The 18,116-nt window shown below is 38.7% G+C and overlaps 1 protein-coding gene across 7 annotated transcripts in view; it reads right to left on the bottom strand.

Annotated features, from left to right (window-relative positions):
- nhsa (Nance-Horan syndrome a (congenital cataracts and dental anomalies)) overlaps window positions 1–18,116 on the bottom strand; it is an 89,221-nt gene that overhangs the window by 4,573 nt on the left and 66,532 nt on the right. The window contains exons 2-7 of one of the 7 annotated variants that reach the window (XM_038275813.1): window positions 13,433–13,585; window positions 12,363–12,475; window positions 9,844–9,906; window positions 7,395–7,587; window positions 5,195–5,323; window positions 1–1,632 (exon numbers count right to left, since the gene is read on the bottom strand). The exon at window positions 1–1,632 is cut by the window's left edge and continues 1,149 nt beyond it. In XM_038275813.1, coding sequence (XP_038131741.1) covers window positions 1–1,632; window positions 5,195–5,323; window positions 7,395–7,587; window positions 9,844–9,906; window positions 12,363–12,475; window positions 13,433–13,585 — 2,283 coding nt within the window. Of the gene's footprint in view, window positions 1,633–5,194; window positions 5,324–7,394; window positions 7,588–8,777; window positions 9,173–9,843; window positions 9,907–10,139; window positions 10,191–12,362; window positions 12,476–13,432; window positions 13,586–18,116 lie in introns of those variants that run through there. The other 6 variants (XM_038275814.1, XM_038275815.1, XM_038275819.1 and 3 more) reach the window with 6 other exon arrangements.

Raw genomic sequence — 18,116 nt, forward strand, 5'->3', positions numbered from 1 at the left:
TTGATAGAGATCGGTACGGGTCACTGGACTTTAAATCATTCAGCAGCCAGAGATCTGCATAGTCTGACTGCACAGTTCCATTGTCTTTAAATGAACGTGCATCTTTGGAGCTTAAAAGGCCTAAATCAGTCAGATCGGATGTGCCCTCCATCCCCCAGACCTGGAGGGGCTCTCGCACCAGCAAAGAGTTTCCCATGTGGCCTTGTGATGAAGACAGAGGCAGCTGGATTTTCCTCTCCTTGGTGGACAGAGACAGCGGCTGCCTGTATGTACTCTTTGGTTCTCTCTTGTCAGGGATGTTTCCGTCGCTGCATATTTTCCTCAAGGAGGAGCTCCTCTTTGGCGGGGAGGGCTTCACCTTTGCTTTTCTTAAGGAGAGGCAGCGTCTCCCCAACGTCAGGTTACCGCTTATATCAGACAGAGCGCAGTCTGAACCGGTGGGAGCACAGCTGTAGGTGAAGCTTTTGCTGCCTTTTAGACCGCAGTCAAAGTGCATGGAGGTGTAGTAGCCCTCAGTGTCCACAGAGTAGTAAGAGACGGTATCTAATTTCTCTGATGGAGGTTTGTCAGAGAAGCTGCTCTCGCAGGTGGCCATGCTGGTGAAGCTGGGGCAGCCCAGGCTGCTATCCGCCTCCCTGCCTGGTTCAGGGCTAAAATCCTGAGAGCGAGAGGGTTCTGCATTCTGGTAATCCCACTCCTCTTCCACTGGTGTACTCACGCCTACCTCCTCTAATATATCCATAGCTGCTGAGGAGAACGAGCCTGCTCGATGGGTTCTGAGGCCCTGGTAGCTGTCCAGCATGAAGCTGGTCTGGTCTTCTGCAGCATGAGGGGCAGCATTAAGGGACAATTCAGAGTCACAGTGCGAGGAGCCAGTCAGGGGAGGGGAGGCAGCAGGGGGGATTGTTTCTGAGGTCTGGGAGGGGCAGGTGGAGCTGCTCCCGCTCCAGTTCCCACTGGACGATTGGTGGTCGTCCTTATGGTCCATCTGGCTTCCCAGAACGCCTGCAGCTGAGACGCAGTGAACAGGGCTGCTGAAGGTGTCCGAGCTGGATGAGATCTCACAGCTGCCCATGTCAGCTTTCCTGGGCAGCTGAGCTCTGGCGCGCTCCATCCAGCTGCACTCCGGACTGTCCGACAGCTGCGTGTACTTCAATCCTCCCAGCTGACGCTGGGACACAGCCTGGTCATCCGTGCCCTCTTCCTCCTCCTTTAGAACCATCTCACCGTGTCCAGGAAGGAACGCCTCGGAGTTAAACGGGGCCAGCTCCTCTTCCTCATCGCTGTCATTATGCTCATTGTCCATCATCATCATCCTCATCCTGCTGCTTTCTCTGGGCAGACTCCGCGACCGCAGTCGGTCTCCCACGGAGCCAGAAAACATGGCTTCAGGGCTGTCAGGCAGGCAGGAGATGTTGCCTGCTGAGTAGGACAGCAGGAGTGATGCTCCCTGACCTCTTTGGACCCTGATCCTCCTTCGAGACGGCGCTCCCGAGGAAAGGAAGTCTTCAGTCTGGCAACCTGAATCTCTGGTGGTCAGATGACTGGACAGCTGTGCAGTAGAAGGAGTTATATCAGCAGTGGTGTGAACAATAACTGTACGCTCCCTGGAGCCAGGGGAGTCATCAGAGTCTGGGGAGGAAAGGAGGACAATTTAAGTAAGAGAGTTACAGAAACAATCTATCTCATTTCAGAACATCTTTAATTTGTTTTTAACTTAAAATAAATATATTAAATAAAAGGTGTGTGTTAAAGAATGCCATAGACGACTTGAGTTTTATGTTAGGTACATGTACTTGTTTTAGAGAGTTAGATTTAAAACATCCATATATTCCAAAATGTTTTTTTGATAGACGACAACAAAGTTTATTAGACTTAGACTTCTTTATTTGTCATTTTGTATGCACAGGGTGCATACAGAACGAAATTGCGTTACATACAGCTTATGAACGTTGCATTGATATTTCACAATGGCACGAGTTATAGAAAAATACAAAAAGTGCAGCAGTGGTCAAAGTGTGAACAGTGCAGAGGATAAGAGACAGTGTGCAAGTTGCAGTGGTTCAGTGCAAAATGGCATTTGTGCAAAAAATGCGTTATTGAAAAATACAATGAGATGAACAATTTAAAGGGCTAAAAGTTAAAAGTTCAGCAGCATTTGATGCCCGATAATGTGCAATAGGTGCAGAGTTCGGATTGTGGATCAAAGGTTCAACAGTCTAACAGTCTATTAATAGTGTAAAGTAAAGGGGGAGGATACACGGTTTGTAATTGACTGTCCTTTTTATACAGTTGTGTTCGAAATAATAGCAGTGCCTTTAGAAAAATGAGTAAATGTCAAAATTCTTCAAAGAAATTGTACTTTAATGAACACAGATACATTGGGGACACAGTACATTCTATTCCAAAGCAAAACAATTGCGCAAAGTCATCAAAACTTAAATAATAATAATAATATTTCAAATAAAGTAAGAAATGGCATGTTCAAAAGAATAGCAGTGTTGCCATCTTTCCTTGGAAACTCAAAAATGTACTGTACAAACAAAGAAATTCTTGATAAGTGAACCTAGCTGAGTATCCTAAACTAATATTTTGTTGCAAAACCACGGTTTCTGATGACTGCTTCACATCTGTGGTGCATGGAGTCAACCAACTTCTGGCATCGTTCCACAGGTATTGCAGCCCAGGATAATTGCACTGTATTCCACAATTCCTCAGCGTTTCTTGGTTTTGCCTCATGCACTGCACTTTTTATGACAGCCCACAAGTTTTCAATGGGATTAAGGTCCGGGGATTGTGCTGGCCACTCCATCAGTTGAATCTTGTTCATCTGGAACCATGCTTTTGCTCGCTTGCTGGTGTGTTTGGGGTCATTATCCTGTTGAAAGGTCCACCTCAAAGGCATTTCCTCCTCAGCATATGGCAGCATGACCTCTTCCAGGATCCTGATGTACTGGAACTGATCCATGATCCCTTGTATGCGGTGAATCGGACCAACACCATAGTATGAAAAACATCCCCATATCCTGATGCTTGCACAACCATGCTTAATGGTCTTCAGTGAGTACTGTGGCTTGAATTCTGTGTTTGCAGGGCGTCTGACATACTGCCTGTGACCCTTAGACCCAAAAAGAACAATCTTGCTTTCATCTGTCCACAAGATATTATGCCATTTCTTTTCAGGCCAGTCAATGTGCTCTTTGGCAAATTGTAAACGCTTCTGCACATGTCTTTTTCTCAGCAGTGGGACTTTGCGGGGGCTTCTTGCTGGAAGGTTAACCTCAGTAAGACGTCTTCTGATTGTCACAGTACTCACTGTCAACTGAAGGTCTTGCTTGATCCTCTTGGATCCCATCATTGGCTGAGTCTTCGCCAGTTTGGCTATTCTTCTGTCCATTCGAGGGGTTGTCTTTCTTTTTCTTCCTCGTTTTTCAGTTTTTTGCTCCCATTTCAGGGCATTTGAGATCATTTTAGCTGAACAGCCAATGATTTTCTGCACCTCTTTGTATGTTTTCCCTTCTTTAATCAATTTTTTTATTAGGAAACGCTCATCTTCAGAACAGTGTCTTGAACGACCCATTTTCCTTGTTTTTTCAGGACAAATGCACAGCCAGCATGCCAGTTGTCTTGATCCTTAAATACGGATCACCTGTTAACACCCTTTTTTCCCAGAATACCCTCCCTAATTGATGCCCTCTCTAATTGAACTCACCACTGCTATTTTTTTGAACACACCCTTTTCAGTTAATCATTCAATTTCACAGAATCCACAGTATGCATGGCTGTCCTGTTGGGTTTGTTGGTTTTCTATACCTTTATTTTACCCCCCAGAAACTTATCTGGGGTATAGAGTTTGAAATGTTAATAAAACAAGTGATTTTCTTGCTGCTGTTGAGGCACTGCTATTATTTCGAACACAACTGTACAAGTCGGAAAAAATTCAAATGTATGTGTTAAAATTTGTAAAGTGTCTTAAGATAATGATTATGTGACCAGATCAAAACCTGTCATTTTCACATCTCTGATGTTCACTGCAAAAACCATCTAGATTTAAGTCTTAAAAATTCTTAAATTAGGTGTTTTTACGCGTAATTTTAGCTGATAAATAACATTATTTGCCAATGGAATTAGTATTTTTCCGCCTAAAAAAAGATAATTAGGTAATATGCACTTGAAATAAGACAAAGCTGTTTTTTTTTTATTTTAAATGTAAATGGTCTTGTTCTATTGGCAAAGTGTGTCACTTATCTCCTCAATTTAATAAAAAATGCACTTAATTTAATAAAAAATAAATAATTTAGATTTCCATTTTTTGCAGTGTTGCTGCTATTTTCAAATATCCGTTACTGGAAAAATGTGCATAGCTGTTTATTGGTTATCTATTCTACAGGTTGAAAGTTTTTATTTTTGTTAAAACACTTTACAGAACAGTATTTTATTGTTCATCTTTTAACTTATGTTATTCCTATACATTTTTCTAAGGTCCATATTTGTGACAATTTTTTCTATAATTGCTGCTGTAAACACCAGAATTTCCCCATTGTGGGACAATAAAGGGATTTTCTATTCTATTCTATTCTATTCTATTCTATTCTATTCTATTCTATTCTATTCTATTCTATTCTATTCTATTCTATTCTATTCTATGCAATGCAATGCAATGCAATGCAGAACAGGACAATAGAGGACAGTTACAGGTCCTGTTTATAGAAAAGAGCATCCCCCCAGCAAAACATGGTGGTGACAGAATCATGATGTGGGGATGAAATCTTTAGATTGGATGGAGCTGGTGAGAGTTAATGGGAGGATAGTGGAAAAACCTAATAGAAGCTGTAGAACCAGAAACTCAAGCTTTCAGGAAGACAAAGCTGGTAAAAATTTCCAGCCATTCCAGAAATTTCAACCAAAGAAGTATCTGAGAACTTTTTACTTAGGAGGACTGAATAAAAAACAAAAAAATCCATATTTTAAGATATTTGTGCTTTTTTGTAAAGATCTGTAAAACATAAAAACTTAACATAGGCTTTAAATTCACACAACTGAGCTATCACCAAAAAATTGAATAAAATATATGAAGGTCCTAGTTGTAAAGTGAAAATATAGTCCATGGGGTAAAGAAAGATGCTAGATGCCTCAAATAACACAACTTGACATGTATTAGATTTATAGCGGTAGAGTTAAATAAGATACTTACCAAAATCCTGCACCTGTCTGGGAACACCGGCGACTGTCCTCCGTCTCCTCAGCTTCCGTCTCCTCTGAAGCAAAGACTGGGAGTGAACGAGTGAGCAGCGCACACTAGCATCTCTGTCAAAGCCAACCCCTGCAGCGGAGACAGGACATCTGAGGAATCTTTGTTGGGTTTGCAAATGCAAAGAATCCTTTCTAACTCTCATGCTGTCACATAAAACGACAACATTTAAATAAATATAGAGAATGACTGAAATAAATACGGTGCTGTACAAAAATAGCAGAGACTTTCAAGAGATCTGAAAGGACATAAAACCACAGTAGCTGCTTAGACTCAGAATAAGAGTTTTTGGCTATTTACTTTAGAGCTATAACATTATGATAGGTATGAAAATAAAATGGTAAAATAAAACATTTAAAATGAAGAAAAAAGCAATGCACATTAGTAAATGCATTTGCTGAAAACTTCTGCTTAAGTTTACCAGCTAATCTTCCTGCTGCCCTTCTATCCCATTATGACCATCATGTGACAACAAGTTGGGTCTTTCAGCACCATAGCAATTGCAGAACTCTGCTTACAATGTGCATTTTTTTACCCTCAACTGTCTCCGATTCTGCCCATGTCTCCACACAGCTCCCCTTTTCAGTCAGTGAGAGCGAGAGTAAATAACATCAAGCAGATCTTTTTAACCACTTGAACAAAACTAATTGCCATTCATGTCACAGCGCTGGGCCTCTTCACAATTCAAAAAAGTGTCAAAGCTTGGGAAACAGGGTTCACCCAGAAGAAAGCATGACTCGGACGTTTAAAATTACTGCCTGTAAAGGCACATTCTGCTACCAAGAATAAAACGTTTGTTTTAAAATGAGTTTTTTTTTTTTGATTTAATGAAAAATAACTTAAAATCTTTATCTTAATGGGAGAAAAGTAGTCATATATTGACAAATTATGTGACATTTTATAGGTTAGCTTCATCTCTTATAGCATAACTAGAAGTGCTTTATGTGATATTTTCAAGTTTTAAATTCTACTTATTTTTTTGAGTGATATGACAAGATTATGACCAATTTCATCTAAAAGACGACGTTCTAAAGGGCACTTTTTAACTTTAGCGTAGTGTGGCTATTTCAGCTAGCTCCTCTATAATACTCTGCTAATCTTTGGTCAATTTCAGAACTCATTTGTGTTTTGAATTTGATCAGAAAAAATGTTTTTTTTTTAATCCTTTTTTAATTTTTTGCCACAGGGTAATATGGTAGATAAAACATTTGTATACTAAGTTAACTTCGTTAGAGAAACAACATGGTTAAGAAGGCTAACTTAACCTAAAACTAGCATTAAGATCTGAAGTTGGAAAATTCTGGAAATTTTACCTCTACACTGGAAAAAAATCTAAATCTAGATAAGTCATTTTTTCTTAAAATAGGTGCATTTGTTCTTAAATTGAGAATCACAATCAGAAATACTTTAATAATCATAGAGGGAAATTACTTAAAATTGATAAGGTAAGAGACATTTTGCCATAAGAACAAACAAGACGATTTACATTTAAAATAAGAATTGCATTGTCTTATTTCAAGTACATTTTATCTAAATATCTTATTTTAAGATTAAAAATACTCATTACGTTGGCAAATCATCTCATTTACCTACTCAAATTAAGGGTAAATACACTTTATTTAGGAAATCTTTACTTATTTCTGGATCGTTTTTCCAGTGTAGCTTTTCTAGAACCTTTCAGTATGCTTAAACAACATTTAGAAAAGCAAGCAAAAATAAACTAAGGTTTATATCTTTTTTTTTTAAAGAATGTAACCTTTTGTTTTTTTTAAACCAAATATTGGTAAATATTATGATAATTAATCAAATAACCCATGTTTTCTCTTTTCTAGGTGCACAAAAATAACATTAGGCCTTCTATTTTCAGTTGCTTGGTTGCACCTTATAATGTAGCTGCAGGAAATCAGGAAATTGAACTGCAATTCATAAAGTTTACTTAAAAACAATGGCTTCTCTGCAGCTTCTCCAGCTTTCTGCAGTCACTTTTATCTAAGATTTCTTTTTTATATTTTAAAATGTGTTTTAATATCCTTAAGCATAACTCATAAAAAATGCTTTAGGTTTTCTTGAAGATAGGTTCCAGTGCTCTGCCTTTACCTACAGTAACAGATGGAAACGAAAACATTTGATGAATCCAATTTACCGGTCACATTAATAGGAATGATGCTTGAGGCGATGACTTGGGTGCTGCATTTCATTCTCTCCTCTGGGGTGGGCAGCGGCAGAGCTTTAGACCAGTTAGTCTGCTTGTCCAGGGTGGAGGGGGTGTTAGGGATGGGAAACTTTGACCGGTGACCTAGAGCCACCCCGTCAGTGTCGGGGTCAGTAGGCGCAGCCTGCAACAGATGGATATTTGCATGGTTAGACTGTTATGGTGGGATTACATGGAAAGAAGGGAGTTAAAGAGAAAATAAAACTCAGCTTCAGATAGGGTAATGTGTAGCATAAAGTGGATAAATTTAGAGACTTTCTCAGTTTATGGTTCTCCAACTGGTTCATATATAGTGTTAATTGGGCTGCCTTAGTGGCAGTATCAATTATTTGCAATATATAAACTAAATTAAAGGTTTTTGACACACGTCCTCATTTAATTGTTTTTCTTTATTTCTATTACTACCTCTGGGAGCTCAATCAAGATTGAGAAAATCATCTCACATGAATCACCGATGAAGGTCATTAAAGACACCATAAAAGAAAACAGGTTGTTTTGAAGAATCTAACAAACAAAAGATGCCTTAAGTTTTTGTTTTTTTTTACACTTTTGGATCTATTTTTGACTTGCAAAGTTTTCTCAAAGGAGAGGAGCAAAGAGAATTAGTTATGAGGGATCCCAGTACAAAGATAAATACCAGATTTCTCATCCAAGTTCAAAAAAGTGTCCGATTTCTTAATTGATATCTTTATTAATTGGAATAGGTACTAGCTAATAAAACTATACTTTTTCCAATAACATATTGGCTACCTTTTACTTTAGATGTAGTAAAGAAAGAAAGTTGTTAAATATAGTATATATTTAACTGGCATTTGATAACCAGGTAAACATTTTTACATTGTGGTTGGTGAGAAGCCTCTGATTTAACTGCAAGTTTGTTCGGTTCAACCCGCTAACTCAAAATTTAAACAAGGAGAAACAAAATTCCGACCAAAAATATCAGATAATCAACCTGCCAATTCAGAAGAACATATTTTTCACGTTCTGTTGTTCTGCTACTGTTACTGAGCCTGCTGGAAAAGTTTGAGAACCACTAACCTATGAGTTTATCTGGAAAACGCGATGAAGCTGGAATTTTTTTCACATTATTCTGCAAAGTGATTTCTGTCTCTGAGATGATGAATGAATACACCTCCCCTTCTAGCAGCTGAGTTTCATACAGCAGTGCAATGGAAATGAAAAGCATGCGTCAAAGCAAGTGAGAGCAAAAAGCACAGAAGCATTTGGAGAAATTAACAGACTTTCATGCAAAAGGAAAAAGAAGGTGTTCAAGCTTGCAGAAAGTACTTTGGACCAATAAAAACATTGGCTCACACTCCAACAGATGTCACAATACCGTCTACAAGATCCATGCTTAAGACAACATGTAGCCTTGGGAAACTTAGGTCATGCTGTGAGAATCCGCAGCGGATCTACGAAGTCCTGACATTTAAACGAGCCTCCAGAAATATGAGTCAGGAAAAACTTTACGGCAATATTCCTCTGAGCTTCAGTATCCGTCACTGCATGTGCTCCAAACTCCTCGGACCTCTTCAGACCTATGACTACCTTCTGAATGAGGATTTCAGTGCCTTACCTTGAGTTTCTAACAGGGAGACACATGTGAAACTGGGAGTGATAATCAGGCTGAACTGGTTCCCACCTCTGCAACTTAAAGTCTTCCCACCCCCATTTAACACCAGCTCTGCAGCCTTTGTGCTCCCAGTTCCCAGCAGACCAATGGGACCCTGACAAAACCCTGGCCCACAAAAGGAACTGGTTTCCTTGGTAACTTCTAGCAATGAGTGGAAAAAAAAAATCAAAGGGGGACCGTTTACAGCTGATTTGTTTCGAGGAGGGTCTGAGAGGAAGGACAAGCATCGTTAGGAGGGGGGGAAGAGGAAGAGAGTGGACATGGGAGGAAACAGAATAGGAAATCAAAAGAAATTGCACTGGTTTGTCTCTATCCACCAGAATCTACCAGTTTTGGTAAAACAAACAGCTCAAAGGTTGTCAGCTGGTGCAGTGAGGAGACCGCAGCACAGGAGGACCATGGGTAATCACAGACACAAGCTCCCAAAAGTCAACCCTCTCATTAGAGCAGGGTGACTGTAAATGTGGTCCGCACACACATTCCTCACATACTTCAACCTAAAACTTCACAGGAACAGCAAAAGCCAGTTTGATGAAACTTAACATAAAAGTCTCCTTTTCTTATGACCTCATTATCCCCACAGGGAGGAGGGGGAGGATACTAAGAATGCCAGAAAACGCAGAAAGGACATGCATCCAAAAAGAAATTCATTATGTAAATCAAACAGAGGCAAACAAAAGAAGGTCAGGTGGAGAAAAAGTGTTAGAGGAAGGAGTCAGGAGCCAGGAGGAAGGGGAGGACCGGTACCTTTCTGCTCCAGGGAGAGAGGCGGCAACATTCGGTGGGGGAAGAGGAGCGGGTTTTGTCGAACTGAATTACACAGTGAAGAAAACAACAAATAAAAAATACATAGAAACAAAAATGACACAGTGAAGGGGAAAATATCAAGCATGAACACAGTGCTGACACAAGGTAAATAAATATGGGGGGGGGTAAGGCTTGGTGTGGATGGAACAGAAACCTTGGATGCACTGATGAAAACAAATCTGCAGCCATCCATTCCCTGCACAAACACATGATACACAGTCTGCTTTCATCTTTACCTGTGTTTGTGTTAACTGAGTGGCTGCATCTCTAAATTGTCTCTCTGGCAGCTTTGAGAGGGAAAAACAAAACTGCATTGTCACTTTAAAGGAGCGATATTTAAAAAATGCTAAAGTCACATTTAAACCAACAATCCTGCTTCCAGACAGAGGAATATCAACATACTAGCTTATATGTACGGTGGCCCTGAAGTGCAAACTGCAACTACAAATCTAAAAGCGCAACTACATTAAGAAAAACAAAACTACATAAAGCAAAGCGCAACTACATTAAGAAAAACAAAACTACATAAAGCAAAGCGCAACTACATTAAGAAAAACAAAACTACATAAAGCAAAGCGCAACTACATTAAGGAAAACACAATTACATTAACCTACCGGAAAAGGTAGGTACCAGTGGGAAACATGAGACATCGCTGATTGGACGACGGCGCCGTTTGACCCTTGAACCGGAACTCATTCTGCCTGCTGCGGCTTTTGAAAACATGGATACTGACTGAAATTTCGTGATTAGTCTTGAGCATATCCAGTATCACCTCGTACTTATGTCCTGATTCAAAATATTCCTGGATAACGGCAGCTATGTTTGGGGCGCCGACAGTATCCATGTTTTCAAAAGCCGCAGCAGGCAGAATGACTTCCGGTTCAAGGGTCAAACGGCGCTGTCGTCCAATGAGCGATGTCTCATATTTCCGTTTGGTACCTACCTTTTCCGGTAGGTTAATGTAGTTTTGTTTTTCTTAATGTAGTTGCGCATTGCTTTATGTAGTTTTGTTTTTCTTAATGTAGTGACGCTTTTAGATTTGTAGTTGCAGTTTGCCCTTCAGAGCCACCGTATATATGCCAGTGGGGCATGCTTGCTCAGTTATAACTGTAATTTATGTAACTCATTAGTAACTCTTTATGTAGTGACTCAATATTTTATTTGGTTTAGATGCAGTAACTATTATTACAACAATAGAAAATACAACGTTCTTTTTTTTATATATGAGTTGTAAAAAGTGCAACCTGTGTTTGTAATAAGAGCTTATGAGTCAAAACTGCAAGACCAATTTTTGCTGCATTTATAGCTGAGAGCCAATCAGATTATGTTCTTTAAATTTGCACTTCTATAGTAAATTGCCATTCTAGAGCATTAAATTGTCTACTTTTATCTCCTTGAACCCCCGTCTGCCTCAGCAGATGGCCGCTCACACTGAGTCTGGTTCTGTTGGAGGTTTTTTCCTGTTAAAATTGAGTTTTTCCTCTCCACTGTCGCTACAAGCATGCTTGGTGTGAAGGATTGCTGAAGAGTCAATGAATCAATGCGATCAACTTTGAATCAATCTGACTGTATGATCTGGTTGAATCATAACGCGCCTAGAGATGACATGTTGTGAATTGGTGCTATATAAATAAACTGAATTTAATATTTAGTTAATAATATAATTGAGTTAATGTTTGATTGAAATCCTTTTATTGTGGCTCAGAGTTTGTATTTTTTTCAGAAGGTGAACCTCCAGCCTCCAGGGTAGTCTTTAGTCAAATCTATTGCCCCTCTGTTGTTTTTAGTTTTTGTCAGGGTTCTTTAGTTTCTAGCCGTTTGCAGCTTTCCTTCCACTCTGAGCAGCTTTACTGTCTCCTGCTGAGGGAGCTTATTCCCAGTTCATGGTGTTGCTTCCGCAATGTTTTGCAGTGGGCCATGTTTTTTTCCCATGCAAGAAAACAAGTCTGGGACTCTTGTCTGTCAACATCAGAGCTATGGAACTCTAGAGCTCATCCAGAGTAACCATGGGCCGCTTTCTAATTAACTTTCTATTTACACAATGTGCTTTGCTGATTCAGTTACGTACTACTTTCTGTTGGTTGGTCCAGCTCTCTAAATCTTAATGCGACTAATGTGAACTTAGAGGTCATGACACTCAGAGTGCAAAGAAAGAGCTACATCTTTACCAGGAAGATGTTTTTATGGCCCAAAGGCTAAAATGTAATACCTTGAGTGTTTAGATATATATATATATATATATATATATATATATATATATATATATATATATATATATATATATATATATATATATATATATATATATATATATATATATATATATATATATATATATATATATATATCGACTAGCAGGATTTCCAATACAACAAATTCATGTGCTGATTTTTGTTCATGCAGACTAACCTTTCAAAACCTAAAGTGATAATATTTAAAATATAATTGGTAGTCTCACCGTAGTTACACCTTTGCCCCGATGGTCTTGTTTTGGCTCGATGAGAGGGGAGGGGTACATGGGCATCGGGGGCAGCGCTGAGATGTTTCCTCTGTGCTCCCTCCTCGGGTGATCTGAAAACACCCACATTTTAAAGGCAAGGCACAAAAAACCCACATGAAAAAAAGGAGGAGGTATAATTTCTGGCAAAATCTCTTAGGGTGCACTGGAGCGCAATGTCCACTAGAGGGCAGAATAACACTAGAATCATAGATGCTTGAAAACTAGATTGTTTGAGAAAAGAGATTTTTACCAAAGTTTAGCCTCAAATTAAAGTCAAACACAAGAGTTGATAATGTGGAGTAAAATACACTTATAGCAAAAAAAACAAAAAACAAAACAATAAGCATTTAAATTAAAATATGCAAGAAATTAGCTGAAAAAAAGGAGTTAGACTTAGAGACTTAGACTTGACTTTATTAATCCCTTGGGATTACTCCCTTCGGGAAATTGTGTTTCCAGTAGCAGGAAAAATTGCACATACAAGAAAAAAGAGGATGTTTAGACACAGTATATACAATAGAAAAAATAGAATCAATTAAATAAGGTGTAGGAAGATGTATTGGGGGATAAGGATAGACAAATAAATACAGAGGGCTATAGCAAAAACAATGACTTAAATTAACAGTTATGTAGTGTAAAAAACAGTAGAAGAAAAAGGGGTTAAATAGGTTAAAAAGGTTAAAAAAAGTTTAAGAACTGGAGAGCTACTGGAGAGGCAGCCGTCTCCCACAGCGCCATCAACGGAAAAGAGTTGACATGAAACGTTAAATGTGCATGAATTAGCTGCACATCAGTTAATAATTAAAGATGACATATAACTGTAAAGTGAGCTTTAAAGTGAACTGTAAAGCGCCTTGATATGACATGTGTTTTGAATTGGCACTATATAAATAAACATAATTGAATTGAATTGTATTAAACCTGAAATGAGCAATGGCATACAATTACCATCAATAATAGTGCCAACATGCAAAGAAATGGGAGTGTGGTGGGTATTCAAATCTGGACTGGAGGGAGTTGTGGCTCACCTTGGTTCAGCGACCACAGGCTGTGGTTGGCCTGCCTGTGCAGCTCCTCTACGCATGCTGGCCGTGTGGAGGGGAGCAAAACATTCCTCTGGAGACGCCACGGAGCTCGGAAATGTGCCGTCAGCTTACTCTCCACATCCAGGTTGGACACCGCTGCGGGAGAAACATGCACAATTGAGGCCTCATTGTTGTTTTCTGTGTGTACATTAACTATAAAAGGCATTGGAAGAAAATCAGTTTAGATATAAACAGGTAAATTTCCCTGACCCCTGACCCTGACTTACTTCCCAGCTGAGGAAGTTGCTTCCCATGCAAAAAAAATCCTAATTTGTCTGTATGGGAATACAAAGATGATTGTTTTGGTATTCCAGGAGATTAAATGGGATTGCAATGCACTTTGAAATCAGAGCAGGACACTCAGCTCTTAGGTAAACACTGACTATTTACTAAACCAACAGTATCTATCACCTGAAGCCAAACAATTGGTCTTAATGCAATCCGATAGCATGACTTTTCCCCCCACAAACATTGACCAATACCTGGTGTATGGCCACTACTCCCCCCACACACACCTCTTCAGGTTACAGAGCTCACATTACGTCTGATCCAAGGAGGTGCTGCATGAAAGGCAGCAGTTTGACAGCAGCTGTTTGTGATGCACTCAGAGGTGATTCGCAATAGAGATGCATTAATGTCTTTAATGATCTGCATGCATCATTAATAGTGCATGGAAATGCTAAAGGATCCAAGATACTTTATATGAAACTGAAATTGAGTTTTCTCTAAATAAAAAAGCACCTGAATCTTAAGTAATAAACAATCAACTTTTACAAAGAAAGCAACTTATGTATCTAATAAATGAAGCATTTTAAAATCTTTGCTGTGAGATTTCCTCTCACTTGTCTATGAAGAAAAACCTCCGGTCTGACTCAACATGCTCCAAGTTTCCTTTGTAGTGCAGCCAGAAGCTAACTTTTTAGTCTCTTTCAGTAAAGAAAGACATAGCTCACCCCAGATTGCAGCTACCAGAGGTCACGGCAACCTGTTTAACGTCAGACTGTGGCAGCGGATCCAGCTGCTGCATCTGCAGGACGATTTGCTTTGTATTTGAGGCTATCAGAGAAAGCCTGATGGTTTCCATGCAACGGCCCCAGGATGACCTGAAAGCTGTGACCCTGTGTCTCCTGTTCACCACCAGAGAGACTCAACACTCCGACGATGGCTGATCACCACAATCTACTAAGATATTTAACTTTGAACAAATCGGTGTAAATCAAACAAGAAAGTAGAATGAAAAATAAACTTTTTATTTTTTGCCTTTAATCTCTTTTTTTAAAGTAACTGAAGGATAAATGAAGATCATCAGGCACCTAGTATTTTTGTAGAAAAAAGTCATTCACTTTTGGGGCTTAAATATAATATAGAGCCTCATTCTGGATATTTTTTGGACCCTCTATGTTTTGTTTTTTTATCAGAATTTCTATTTCAGTTATTAAGAACTATATATACATAACATATTATTTATGTTTTACTTGAAATAAAACTGTATCTTTGTTCAATTAGTTTACAAGTTTACATATTAACCATATTGTTCAGAAAAATTAAATAAAAAATCAAGGAACATTGATGATTAATAGCTTTTACGTATTTATTTTTAATACAGTGCCTTAAACAACCCAGGGCAGAATGTTGAGAATCAGCACAGAAAGTATGGCAATAGTTGATCAATTAAATTTCCTCCGCTTGTTGAGCAATACTTCTTTGTCTGCATGTATAACTGTACTGACTGCAGCCATGTAATGATCTAAAGGACATTTTAATGTATTTATCTAATTTAAGAGTAAATAGTTTGATTTGCTCTTACCCCCTCACAGGCACCGCCCCCATGTCAGTTCAGGGCATATAGTCTGTTACGGCAGGCCGTTTTGAAATGTATTTAAATTGCTCTTCTCTCTGTTGTTCCGTTCCATCAAAATCACGTTACTAGTCAGAACTGTTATAATAGATATTCTAAATTACAGTTCTGTCAGCAGAAACTGAATTTTAGAATGTCAAAAAACTAAATTTCACTGTAAGAATAAAGTTTCATATACCTTGAAATGTTTACACATTTTAAGATGTCTTTTTGACATTTATCAGCTTGACTGAATATGCATTTATGATATCGGAAATACATTTCTTTCTAGTTAATATAATTAGAATTATAAACAATAACATAGTATACAGAGATCTGAAATTCATTTTTAGACATCCAGAAGGTTTATTTCAGAAAAATGTTCTTTTCGATGTATTAAATACTCATTTTGACTAGGAAGAAATGTATTTCAGATATCAGAAATACATATTCAGACAATAAATGAATAAATGTCAGGACGGCCTGCCATAGAGGGTAATTAGCAAGATAACATTACAGGGGAAAACTAGTTTATTGCTTGAATGATAGTAGATCAATGTATTCTATTTGGGTGAAATCACCTGGCAGCAGGTGAAGATGGAGTATAAATCGCTGGTCAAACAGGAAGGACCTGCGCATCATCTCATGGGGTTCCTCCTCATTTAAACTCAGTAAATATTAAGTGGCTGTTTGACTGTGTAGTTCTTTTCTATAATACTGTTATCACACATCAATGTGCTCTCACTGATACCAAGTTCTGTTAAACATCTGTTAAAGAAGTCTCTATATTGATGAAAAGTGAGGAAAGATAAGGTAGTGGATGCATGTATGCGATGTGAAACAGTAACGCTCATAAAGATAACTTTCTGAATATAAAAGGACATTTTTACTCCAGATAAATATTTAATTCTATGTGAATTAAAGCTGTTCCTCGTAGATTGGATCTTCATCAAAAGAACATACCATTATTTGGTAGGGATGCACGATATAATCGGCCCCCTATCGGTATCGGCCTTAAAACTGAATATCGGACATCGGCCACCACACCGATATTTAATCCGATATTTGATCAGCTTCTGAGTTTCTAAAGTCTAAAAAAAAATATATATATATATACCAGTGGCGGCTGGTGAAAAATATTTTTGGTGGGGCTGATATAGCCTAGTGTATGTCTCCAACTAACCCGGAATAAGAATTCAAATAAACAATTGGACAATACATACAATTTAACAGTAATGATTTAATTTACTATATAATAACAGTAACAGTGATGATTTGGGTCACTGTGACGGGGTTCTTTGGCCTCCAAGAATCCAGTCTCAGTCGGGTTACCGGTGTTGGTGATTTATTGAGCTCAAAAACTCAAAACAGGGTGCAAAAGAAACTAAACATATACAAGATACTCTGGGCCTCAGCCTCCCTCCAGTTACCAGCAATGTAACAAAGAAACAGAAAACAAAAATTGCCGCTTTTCTTCCCACAGCCCTCATTAAATAGTTTAAGCCCCTCACCTCAGGCTCTCTTATTTCTGATTTCTTCTCATTAATCAGTTTTGTCCATATATTACCTCCACAAACAATTGATGTACAAAAACAAATAATTTTTACAACTTAATTCTTTTACACAGATTCATTGACTTATTCAATTACACCAAACTGGGTTTGAACCCAGCAAAGACGCAGCCAGACTGAAGATGACAAGTCCCCGCATAAACACGTACACACCCACACCCCCCACATACACACACACACACACACACACACACACACACACACACACACACACACACACACACACACACACACACACGGCTAACCCCACTGAAATATTAAGTGTGCACCCTCAATACGCCAGCAGGTAACCAGGACAGCTTGTGTGTTTTAAGTTAATAGAGCTACTGATCTCAGCGCGAGTGTATTGGTCCTCACAAACACAGTATAACAGGAATGTGTGTGTGGCGCGCAAAGTTAGAGAGGTTGTTTTAAGCGACGAGGTGGATTCGTCACAGTCACAATAACCATGAAATGAAATGTTCATATCATACAACAGGGATGTTCTTCTGGCAAACGGGTAGATAAATAAGGATCTCACCGAATTTGGTGGAAGCTGCATCTCGCTCGTTACATTCGCCATCTTCCCTCTAATTGTCTGCACCTGCGCTTGGGTTCAGAAGAGAAGCCTGTAAAAGCGCAGTATTTTCAGCGCCCCAATACCATAAAGTTCCGAGACGCTGATTGGCCATTAAATTCACCTAGCAATAGTACATGATTGACAGATTCTCTGCAAATGTGGGTCAGTCTGATCACAGCCCCCAGAACAGAGACGGTAGGAGTCTGTCTGTGGAAATCCACAAATTAATGACAGTAGATAGGGAAATGTAGTTTATATAATTTGTTTTGCTTATAGTTACACAGTCTAGAGAGTAAAACAGACATTTATGAGTTAATTTCTAAAAATATATTTTACGTTTCTCTCTTCTTATCAGGGAGGGCGGTGCCCCAGCGCCCCCTATGGGCCGGCCGCCACTGATATATACTACTTCTTCTTCTTCCTCAAAAACTTATTTTTTAAAGACTTAAAAACTTCTAAAGATGAGGGAAAAAATATTGATACATTAAAATATCACATTATCTTCATATGCTGATATATTGCCATTTAAAAACACCATATCAATCTGTTTTACTAGTGAAATATTGCTATATGTCATCGTTATGCTACGAAATCCCCCGAAAATTCACAAAATTTTGCCATATTTTTATATGTTGATATATTGACGCGTTATCGATCTAT

This window comes from Cyprinodon tularosa, unplaced genomic scaffold (genome assembly GCF_016077235.1).
Source record: "Cyprinodon tularosa strain WSP-4 unplaced genomic scaffold, ASM1607723v1 ctg98, whole genome shotgun sequence".
Lineage (NCBI taxonomy): Eukaryota > Metazoa > Chordata > Actinopteri > Cyprinodontiformes > Cyprinodontidae > Cyprinodon > Cyprinodon tularosa.